The 11,063-nt window shown below is 38.6% G+C and overlaps 3 protein-coding genes across 3 annotated transcripts in view; 1 reads left to right on the top strand and 2 right to left on the bottom strand.

The window, feature by feature from the left end:
- The window catches only part of apoa4a (apolipoprotein A-IV a), a 6,312-nt gene extending 4,921 nt beyond the window's left edge, over positions 1-1,391 (bottom strand). Inside the window, exon 1 of the mRNA XM_029442878.1 lies at positions 1,193-1,391. The gene's annotated coding sequence lies outside the window, so the exon portion shown is untranslated. The remainder of the gene's footprint in view (positions 1-1,192) is intronic.
- Positions 1,392-1,532: 141 nt separating this feature from the next.
- On the top strand, positions 1,533-3,012 carry LOC115015504 (apolipoprotein A-IV-like). Its single transcript, XM_029442877.1, has 2 exons — positions 1,533-1,782; positions 1,867-3,012. The coding sequence occupies exons 1-2, from the start codon at positions 1,568-1,570 to the stop codon at positions 2,435-2,437; spliced, it is 786 nt and encodes a 261-aa protein (XP_029298737.1). The 5' UTR covers positions 1,533-1,567; the 3' UTR covers positions 2,438-3,012.
- Positions 3,013-3,452: 440 nt separating this feature from the next.
- tomm40l (translocase of outer mitochondrial membrane 40 homolog, like) lies at positions 3,453-9,221 on the bottom strand. The gene is made up of 10 exons (XM_029442875.1): positions 9,072-9,221; positions 7,884-8,095; positions 7,699-7,766; positions 6,497-6,589; positions 6,316-6,417; positions 5,381-5,486; positions 5,078-5,200; positions 4,888-4,964; positions 4,531-4,633; positions 3,453-4,149 (listed from the first exon to the last, which is right to left on the bottom strand). Exons 2-10 carry the CDS (start codon positions 8,092-8,094, stop codon positions 4,010-4,012), a joined length of 1,023 nt encoding a protein of 340 aa, XP_029298735.1. The 5' UTR covers position 8,095; positions 9,072-9,221; the 3' UTR covers positions 3,453-4,009.
- Positions 9,222-11,063: the final 1,842 nt, after the last annotated feature.

Genomic DNA, 11,063 nt, shown 5'->3' with positions numbered 1-11,063 from the left:
ATAAGAGCGTCTGCTAAATGACCTGTAATGTAATGTAACGTGTAAACATGCAGGAGTAAGAAATGTCAGCAGATGAGATTACGAAGATGTTACTATTTCACTCTGTTGTGACATGTGTCTGTTCTCCATTATAACTTACAGTGTAGAGACAGGACTTTGATCCAAACTATCTTTACTGAAGAATGTTGTGTTCTTATAGAGCTGATGATAACAACGGAGGAGATTAAGGTGAAACTTCTGATAAGCATCCAGTTGTTGTATGACACACACACATTACAAGGAGGCGTTGAGAAGCTAAAGTTAGCCCACTCTGGAGAAAAAGTGGCAAATCAATACTGTTTTCCTCACAAGTGGAAGTGGAGAGGGAATTCCTTAGATGACAGCCTTGTTGACAGATTTATGCTTATTTTTATACATTTTTCACCTCTATCCCTCAAAGTGTCTGTGCACACCAGTGCTCGACAACTCAAAGGCATGATCATGTAAGAGGAGCGGGACATTCTGCACTGTACAGCTGAGCCAATATGTTGAGTCACGAGTAACATTTCTGTACTGCCTGAAAACTGTTCAAGTTCAAGTTCTTTATTTATCGTAAGCACAACAATTACAGAGAAACAGTCACTAGCAATAAAAAATGTTAGATCTCAAGCTCCCTCCAACAATGCTCATTAAATATGTATAAACAACAAAAACAAAATGAGAATATAAACATGACACAGTGCAAGTTAACATAAGGCATACAATATAATAAATAGAATAAAGTAATGTAAATTGGACAGAAATTGAAAATGAATAAACTGTTATATAAACAGAAATGTAGTAAATATGTGATATTATGAAACTTTAATCAGGAGGTGGTGGAGACCAAAAACAGAGCTAAAAGAGTGAATATGAACTCAAGTTCATCAGGTGACCAGAAACATGACGCGACGATAATGTTTAAATAAGCAAACGCGTTCCCCATAGCAACTTTATAATAGTCATAGTAATAATAATTAAATCAGCTTGCACTGCCCCCAACACACCAAAACCAATGAATGCAGATTTAAGTGAACATTTCTGCTCATTTATTTGCTATTTTCAAATGTAAATGTAATCTATTGCATTACTACTTTAAACCTACCTTTTGCACACTACCTTCTGTGTATTTGCTGCATGTAATGCTGATTCAGCGATATAAACCATTACTTACAGATTCCAGAGATGAATAAGGCGATGACACTTAATTTATGACGTGGAGTGACAGCAGTGACAAGAATCTGTCCAGCGGGGCAACCGGAGAAGGACTTTACCCTTCAATACGGCTATAAAAGGGTTAAATGTAAACGTCTGCACAACACAAGACAACACAGACTCAGAGTAAAGAAGGGACCAGCTGCCTCTGTAAGGTAACACTTATTTATTATTATTCAAACACTTCATGACTAAATTAAGTGTCGGATTTTACTCCTTTCACACTTTTTCAAAATGTTACATTTCTTTTCTTTATCCAACAGTCAAACTCAATCATGAAGGTTCTTGTGCTCCTCGCACTTCTCTCTGGTGAGTGGCATTGTTCTTTGAATAAATGTCAAACACAGCTGGTAGAATACATTTTTGGATTCTACTAAATCTGCTTCTTCTATCCACAGTTTGCAATGCCAACATCGTGTGGCAGGTGCCACCCAAGAACAATCTGGATTTGGTGAAAGAGGCTTTCTGGGACTACGTTGCCAAAACGACGCTCACTGCTGAGGACTCCCTGAAGCAGATCAGACAGTCCGAGCTGGGACAGGAAGTGAAGTAAGAGTGATAAAGAAGCTTAATGACATTATATCAACTATTTGTTTCAATTTAATAACTGTTTTTCTTTTCTGTGTCTGTCAGTGCCAAGATCTCTGAGAGCGCTGATTCAGTGAATCAGTACATTGTTGCTCTGCGGACTCAGGTGGCTCCTCTGACCCAGGACTTCATCACTAAGTTTACCCAGGAGGCCGAGCAGCTGAAGGCTCATCTGGAGATAGATCTGTCCACCGTGAGCACTAAACTGCAGCCCATGGCCCAGGAAATGGTGGCGCAGCTCCAGAAACAGGTGGAGGAGCTGAAGAAGGATGCGGCCCCCTACGCTGAGAACATGGACCCCGAGGCCCTGAAGGTCGTCCTGCTGCAGAAGAGCGAGGAGCTGAGGGTGCAGCTGTACAAGAACATGAACGAGCTGCAGGCCCAGATGGTCCCCTACACCGAGGAGCTTAAGGAGAAGATGGATCAGAGCCTGGCTGAGTTTCAGAGGAGCATGGTCCCCCTGACCCAGAGCTTTGAGACCCAGCTGACCCAGAAGACCCAGGAGATCCAGCAGAACCTGGCTCAAAGAGGAGAGGAGCTGAGGGTCCAGCTGGACACCAGCACTCAGGATCTGCAGGCTCAGCTGGCTGCTCTGTGGAAGTCCTTCAACCAGTAAACGGAGTACTCCATCAGCCTCCACACACCAAATATTTATTTTAACTTCACCAAATGAATATTTTGCCAAATAAAAATGTCACGAACAAGTTCCGTCTTTTGGTTTCTTCATTATGGGAGTGATTCCCCGAGACAATTTCTATATCATTGTACATTTAAAAGGCACATTTGTAAATCTGCACTAAAGTAAAACAGACACAATTTGATGACTCATGTCCATATAATGACTGTGCAGATTACTCTCAAGTAAAGCACTTTAGTACAACTTTGAGGTTCACGCGAGTATTTCCATTTTATGCGACTTTATACTTGAGTAATTTATGATTATACATTATAACAGTTAAGCTGCCAATATTATGAATGCATCAATAATTATAAACAGTAAGAAATGTAATAAAGTATTTGTACACTGTAGTATTGCTACGTGTATGCACACATTAGGGAATTAGAATGAGCACACGTTGCAATAAATCCAGAATGTCATTTACAAAAGTAAACTTAGATCACAGAAGAGGACAAATCTTTCCTCTTAAACTTTTCTCTTCTTTACTTCTCCTTTAGTTCACTGAGTTGTAGTTTACACACCTTTCTTTGCCAACCAAATATATTTATCTTACTATGTTCATATACCCAATACATATTCTATCTAGTTTTATTTATATTATTTCAAAACGCTTGTTTAAAAATAATAATTAAATAAATAAATAAATATCAGATCTTAAAAGATTTTTGGTTTACATGAGTGATTGTGTAGATGACACAAAATTAAAGAATATATATAAATTCAAGCATATTGCCAACCTTGAAAACATAATGGTTAAAATTAAGCATTTCCCAAACTACCACGAGTTCGTGCGACTTCTGCATGAGAGTGTCGGGATCAATGGTGATCAAATTTAAACTGACTTTACCATCGTTATGAAATTCACATGAACTCCAGAGACGAGCTCGACTGAAGGAAACGACCAAAGACATGCAGGTTTCTTTTCTAAGAAATGGTATTTATCAGTTTCCAAGAGGTATATACAGGTCATATATATACTGTTCCATATGTATGTAACATAAAAAAAAAAAGGCAAAACAAGTGATGGATTGTGAACATGACATGCAGTACAGCACCTTTCTGATAACTGCTAAACTTGTAACCAATAAATCACCTTTAAACAAGCAAATGACAACTATTTCATTCACCGCACGCCAAGACAGACTTAACAGTAAAAAAAAAAACAGGAATAAAAAGTCAAGACTGAAGCGACAGGCACTGAACTCAGTGACAAAAACAAAGAGCTCTGTAATTCTGTAAAGTCTCGTACTGGGATCTATAATCCTTCTACTGCCTATTGTTTGTGTTCAGTCCACAGTCAACTAATTCCTGACCAATCACATTATTTGTTTCACTTCTGATCATTCAGGCGATTAATCTTACAGGATTAAATGCATTAGATTTAAATTATTACCTTCTATTCACCACTTTTGATGAAACTTATAACACGATAATGGCAGAACCGAGCGACAGATTGAAGTCATGGGACACAGTGTTGTACATGGAGTCTGCACGTTCTGTGAAGTCGGTCTAACCGATGGTGACGCCGAAACCGCACTGGAACTTGTTCTTGCTGTGGTTGAGGAAGGTGCAGAGGACCAGCGAGAGCGGCAGCGGGAGCAGCTTCTTTTCTAACGTTGCACCGACTACCCAGTTACTGTCTACTGAACCTGGAAGAGGAGACGGAGACAGAACATTAGATTCCATAGTGAGAAAAAGATATGCAAATATGTTTGGCTGTGAACGGTCTTGTTGATAAAAAAAAAAAAGCGTTCTCAATAAGTAAGAATAGTACTTTTACTTTGGGTACTTACTAAGTATAGCTTGATGCTGATACTTAGGTACTTTTACTTCTAACAGTGTAGTGAGTGTAACAGTCACCTGCCGTCAGATTTTAACATCAACATCTCCACAAATAAACATGCGACAACCTTTTGGCTTTTCCTCTGTAATCTAGAACAAATGAAGTTGTCTGACTGATACTTGATGATCACCACAGTAATGACTGTATATGCAAGAGTTTCACCTGACAGAGTGTACACACAACGTACCTTTAAACAGTAAATTGGCTTTAGGCACATCTAGCTGGTAGCCGAACGACACACTGGTGTCTTGCATGCGGGTGCTCGCCTCAAACTCCACGCCCAGCTGCAACTGTTGAAGAGCAGCAGACAGTTAGATCCTGATGGATGCAGGTTTATAAAAACGCGCCTGGATCAGGGCAGGGTTGTTATCGTACACCAAAACGGAAATATGCAGGGGAAAGCATTTAAACTATTAAAACAATGTCCTTTAAGAAGAAACTAAACTGCACTTCCAATGAAATTACAAAAGAAAAGCTACCAATTGTTTACATTGTATTTTAACTGAGGTTGACAGACAGGACAAGAAAAATGCACTGAAGTTACCTGCTCGTTGGCTTTGTGATAGTATGAAGCATGAGCCCCGGCTGAGCCGAGTGTCAATGTAGCGATGTAGTTACTGCCTGTACAGAGGAAGCTCAAGTCAATGGTTTAACCAAAGGAAAAAAGACCCACTACAAACACATTAAGGCCAACTAAACTGGATCCAAGGCGCTTAAAATACCCTGCGTCTCACCTGTGTATCTGCCCACTAAAGACATGACTGTGCCTTCCTCTCCCGGCCTGCGGTGGTACACCAGCTCCCCTCCCAGAGCCAGAGCCGGCGTTATGGACTGGAGGTAGTGTGTGATAATAATCCCTGAGAGAAGAAGGGTTGAGGTTCAGATTTATTTTTGGATTCAATTACAATTCTACTTTCAGAAAATTAAAAAAACAAGCCAAAACATTTTTTTATATAAAAATAAGGACAGTAATGAATTTAAGTGTTTGGATGAAAAAAAAATAGAGACTGAAATCTGAAATAACAGATCAGACCTACCAGAGCCGACAAGGACATCTGGGTTTCCAAGTGTAATGGTTGCAGTAAAATCTTCTCCCTTAATCTCCGCGTCGCCTTGCCAGTTCACAAACTTGTGTTGTTGTGTCTGAGGACATGACGGATAACATTATGGTCCAACTCATACTGGGTTTTTAACGATGACATCAATATCTATATTTGAGATTTAAAAAGAATAAAAAAAAAAAATTCTAAATAATGGTAATCACTTTTTATATCAACACATAACAAACATTTGATTAAGACCTACATTGTATAAAACAGGGTTGGTAAAGCTTTTAAGTTAAATTCAAGCACTTTTCATGGTACGTAAAACCCAAATATCCAGACTTTCAAAGCCTTCATCATCAAATCTAACATTGTGACAATAAATGCAAAATATAAAGTTCATTTATAGCCACACAATCTTTTTATTTCACGGCAACTCATTCAGTTCTTTTACATTTCTCATTTAGGGATGGGTTCTGCTCCACGTCTGGTGTAAATATAATAAATATGACTACAGGATTGTTTCATTTTGAACATTAAAAAGACTTTTGGATTAGATAAATGATTGTGCGGATGAAAAAACTGATTATGTTGAAAATCAAGCATTTCTCAAGGAGTATATTCAAATTCAACCATATTCCTAACTGTTCAAAATAAGCAATTTCCAAACTTTCAAGACCTTTATGAGCCCTTTGCTCTCTGGTGGACAGACTTGTATACGAGGCAATTGTTTCTTAATTTGGTTCAACATATCTTTGGACGCGATATATCTGCGATAAACTAAAATTGGGCCGGCCAATATATCAATTTAGCCCCAGTTCAAATGAAGCACAATGAGAGAAATCAGGAAAAAATTTATAGAAATAAACTGTCAAAGCAAAAACATATTACAGAACAAAACTTTATTTTATTTTTTCCTTAAACTTTACCTGGAAGGCCAGTTTAGATCGTATTCTGGTGGCGACCTGGTGGATGATCTGGGCGTTAAGGCTACCACTGTTGTCCATGTCTCCCACCATGACTGGAAAAAACTGGAGAAAAATAAAGAGCGTATTAGCATTCATAAAGAACAGCTTTCAGATGGGCTGATGGGACGTTACTACAGCTCACCTCTGCTGGACCCATCTGCTTTGTTCCAACGTATGTAGCACCGAACCTGTAGGTGGAATCTCCGCTGGTGCTCAGCAGCACCGTGTGATTCACCTAAAGACAGTTTAGAAGAACACAATTAAAAATGTACCTTCACAGCTTGTTTTCTGTGGTCCGTTTGATAGTGTAATTAATGAGATACATTTGCACTTGATTTCATTCAGAACCTTGAAGTTCTGACAAGAAAAACTTGAGCTTTTGAAACATATGAATGAATAACAATATGACAAACAAAATAAAGCAAAGGGTAATGCTAGGGCTCTATGACTTCCAATAAAAGTGTAATTGTAGTGGCCAAGTCATCCAGAAAATGGAGGAATTCCACACACACACACGGCTGCATTTACAGTAGAGCAATGTCCTAACGACTAATCCGAGTCAGGAGAACAACTATTCTGTAAGTTCTGTGGACATGCAATTGAATGGATCCTTCTGTGTCTCTCATGTGGCAGGTTGCCACTGATAAAGTTTACGTCAGGATCATGAATCGTGGCTGCGCCTGCTGCTCTGGTCCTGCTGGACACCAGGAAGCCTTTTTGACATTTTCCTGGATTCATCCAAACTTTCTCTTTTTCAACGCAACATCATTTCTGTCAAATGTTGTATTTGTACTATGTTGTTTATCCTGTACACACGACATCTATTACATGTCTGTCCGTCCTGGGAGAGGGATCCCTCCTCAGTTGCTCTCTCTGAGGTTTCTTCCATGTTTCCCCTTTAATTATGGGGTTTCTTTTAGGAAGTTTTTCCTTGTGCGATGCGAGGGTCTAAGGACAGAGGGTCTAAGGACAGAGGGTCTAAGGACAGAGGGTGTCGTAACCTGTACAGTCTGTAAAGCACACTGAGACAAATGTATAATTTGTGATATTGGGCTATATAAATAAATTTGACAATATGTGCGATGACCTCCTAGAATAAAACATTTTGTATAATGTTGCGTTACATCAAATTCATTGCTATTCATTACATTTTGAATATTTCCTTATTGAAATTGTATTCATCCACCACATGATTAAACACTGAATTCTGTGTTTTATCATTTTAAGCACATTTTTCATCAATTTGAAGGAAGAAATCTGAGGAAAAAGTAAAAGATTTCAAAGGGCCCTAGGTAATGCATATAGGGCATAACGATTTGATATGTAAAAAGAAACTTAACTGACCTGGAAGTGATTGCTAAGGCCCTTGTTGACAACTAGCCGGACGCCCTCCATCTGCATAGGGAAAACCTCTGAGTGTAAAAACATGGATGCAGTTAGATGCAGAAAAGAAACATTGGAAAGCAAAACCAGGTAAAACAGATATATTATAAGAATGTTACCTGTAATTATTAATATAAATTATTTACCTTTACACTTGCGATGACACTCATCAAATGCTCCCGGGTTAGGTAAAGGGTTTTCTTCCGCCTGCTCTGAGGCTGCCCCAGTAGGGGGTATAACTGGGGATACTGGAGGCATCCCAAAGCCTGGTGGCACCGTCAACCCAGGGGCAGCAGCAACACCGCCAGAGGCAGGTGGTGGAGGGTTAGGGGAGCTGGCAGCCAAAACACTGCCCATTCTTTCAGAGGGGAATTAGGAGATAGAGCAAGAGAGAGGGTTAAAACCAAGAGAGGTACCAGTGAGTATTATATTAAATTTAAAAAATGTAAAAAGCAAATATATAAATCAAATATAAAGATATATATAGAAATATAAAGTGAGGGTAAATATGATGAGCAAAATATTGTGACAATTTACGTTTAGTATCTGGGCAAGATGAAAATAAATGTACCAGCATTTCTCCACAAAAAGTGGTACAGTAATGCTTTTCTTTAATTATTTTCTGCAAATAATGATTAGTTGTCCATTAGTCCAACAAATGAGGACCAATATGATAGGCAGAGGGTGTACTTATGATGCATTGTTAAACATATGACAGATTGCCTTATTTCTAGATTTAACATGAAAAACATGTTTTCAGTCAACTCGAATAACAAGAACATGACACACCCTGAGGACATCATGAGGGTTATTTTCTCAACAGTCAGTCAGAGCTTCTCCAAGAGCAAAAGACGATATTAAACAAACTGTGTCATCGGCCACAGGATTATTAATACATCCCATAATGAGTAAACTGATCGTGTGTATAATCGGTGGAATGGCCCTTTAACCTTTCACACTGATCATGTCATTCATATCAAATCCGAGCAGCAGCAGGTAAAACAAAACGGCTATTAGTAAGTAACAATAACGTTATGTGATGGAGATGAATAAGAAAATAATTTCTGCGAACTGCTTTCTTTATAAAATGCAGCTAATGTTTTGAATGAAACCTGCCTCACCTACAAGCCAGTATGAAAAAGTTAGCTAAGCTGGCTAGCTAGCTAGCTTCTAACCAGCAGTTGACAGCCTTAAAACAAACAGGTTGATGCAGGTGAAAGTAAACAACGACCACTTTGTGAGATTTCAACTGCCGAAAAAACATCTAAAATGTTCATATATTTCCAGTTAAACCTCTTGTTATATAAAACACATAGCTAACGATAGCTACTCACGTTGTGATTTCCAGAGGACGATGCAGCCGGAAGTTGAACTCGGTGGCACCACAGAAGAAGAAGGAGTGAGGGATGCTACACCCCGCCTATTTCCTCAAGACACATTACAATTGGATGACGGGCCATGAGCCTGAAAAACGATTGGCTGAAACCCCTGTCACTCAATGTTTGTATCTGACGGTCTGAGGACGTGGTTTTATTGCGAAGACGTCACATTGTACTCGAACACTATTGGCTTATCGGAGTGCAGTCAGTTGCAGAGGGGCGGGGTGTTTATTTCTGTGGTCACCGATTGGCGGAGAGTGCAGACACCAGAGCAGGTTTAGTAAAATGTTACAAGGAGTCCCTTCAAGGTCAAATGGCAGCCTGAGTGCCTGTCACAACGTTCTCAAAATAGTTAATTTTGTAACTGACACACAACAGCGCCTCTCTCTTGATCCTGTCACTACACACAGCAGCAGGGTTCAGCCTAATGAGGGAGTAATGTGCACACCTGTGTACAAGGTGAAAGTATCATGAGTGGAAGCAGTCGACTACCAATTACTGTAATGATTTATTTTGTGCATATGTGATGGATATTCCTTAAGTATATTGTGCTTATTCAAAGTAAAAAAAGTAAGGTTTTCAGATTAGAGTCCCTTTAAAGTTAATTACATGACTGGGTTGGACTGATATATTTATATAATTTGCATATTATACTTAATATTTATTTAATTCTATACTATAGTAGTATTACTTTTATTATTCTGTACTGTACTATGATATACATATCATATGCAGACAACTGTATTATTGATTACAGTACATATTCTGGTGTACGCCGTTTACATATATGCTGCAAATAATCATACCGTGTCACTTACCTAGTAACTGTCTTTATTCGCTCTTCTGTATAGTTTCTACTCTTGTAGAAGCTGTATATACCTATTATATTTATTCTTTTTTTTTTTTACTTCTTTATCTGTACTTATTTGTCAAATTACAACAACAAAAAACACCTGACACACAAGAAACCTTTTGGGGCTCTGCTGCAGGGACTTTCTTGGTAATCAGAAAACCTGCAGTCTCATCCTGCCATGGGACATGACAATCTCTGTCCGGTCAGAGATTTCACTAAACAATAGTGAATGCGCTGAAATAGACAAAAACATCTGTTATAGTCCTTTAAATCTGGTTTACATAAAAACACCAAATGACCTGCATCCTTCTCTGTTCAGGTAACAAGACCACATCATGTATTTGAATCACGTGACAATGTAATAAAACAGAAGAGAACACCAGGCAGTGTAAATTTGAGTTCAATTTATTGATTTTTATAACCCCTGCATGTATTTCCACATTACAACAGTAGAGGACAGAATGATCAGCACAAGTGATTGAAATACCTTGTGCCTCAATGCATTTTGCAAGGAAAGAAAACAAACAATGCAAGAATGTCCTTTTTCTGGTACCACCCGATTGTTACAGAGTTGTATTCTAATGGCATGACAAGGAAATGATGGGACAGTGTGGGAGGAAAATAAATAAGATTATATCCAAAACATGGAGTCTGGTTTTGTTATTACAATCAAAATCCAAAATGACTTTAATATGGGGCTGAAAATTGTTTTGGGAAAAGCAGGGCCACAAAGGTACCATAAGTACAGAGAAGACTGAACAACTCAAATGATAAGAAAAGTATGAGGGATCGACTAAACTGACTTTTTGTGAGCCAATTAATAATTCCTGTATTACCACTCCTTTTTATCCATGTTGTTGAAAATACTGCAATTGCAACTTTATCATCCGCTACATTAAAACAAAAAAAATTTGAGAACCAATTAAGAGTCTTAACGCCACTGTTGTCTATCCATGTGGCAGGGGAAATATTACTGTGACTTAAATCTCAGCTTACTACAACAATTCTGCTGAGTTCATCATTAAGTTTGACCAGAAGCGTGGGTGAGTCTACATTAGTGCAGCAAATTAAGAGATCCAATTCAATTGAGCTAT

Source organism: Cottoperca gobio, chromosome 11 (assembly GCF_900634415.1).
Source record: "Cottoperca gobio chromosome 11, fCotGob3.1, whole genome shotgun sequence".
Lineage (NCBI taxonomy): Eukaryota > Metazoa > Chordata > Actinopteri > Perciformes > Bovichtidae > Cottoperca > Cottoperca gobio.
This window is presented reverse-complemented; position numbering and strand designations above follow the sequence as displayed.

Bases quoted from the DNA above. Each gene is read 5' to 3' on its own strand.
- LOC115015504 (XM_029442877.1), top strand. From the start codon at position 1,568: ATGTCAAACACAGCTGGTAGAATACATTTTTGGATTCTACTAAATCTG. The intron at 1,783-1,866 runs GTAAGAGTGATA...TGTGTCTGTCAG, and splicing joins GAGCTGGGACAGGAAGTGAA to TGCCAAGATCTCTGAGAGCG.
- tomm40l (XM_029442875.1), bottom strand. From the start codon at position 8,094: ATGGGCAGTGTTTTGGCTGCCAGCTCCCCTAACCCTCCACCACCTGCC. The intron at 7,767-7,883 runs GTAAATAATTTA...TTTTACACTCAG, and splicing joins GTGTCATCGCAAGTGTAAAG to AGGTTTTCCCTATGCAGATG. The intron at 4,965-5,077 runs GTGAGACGCAGG...TCCTCTGTACAG, and splicing joins TTTAGTGGGCAGATACACAG to GCAGTAACTACATCGCTACA.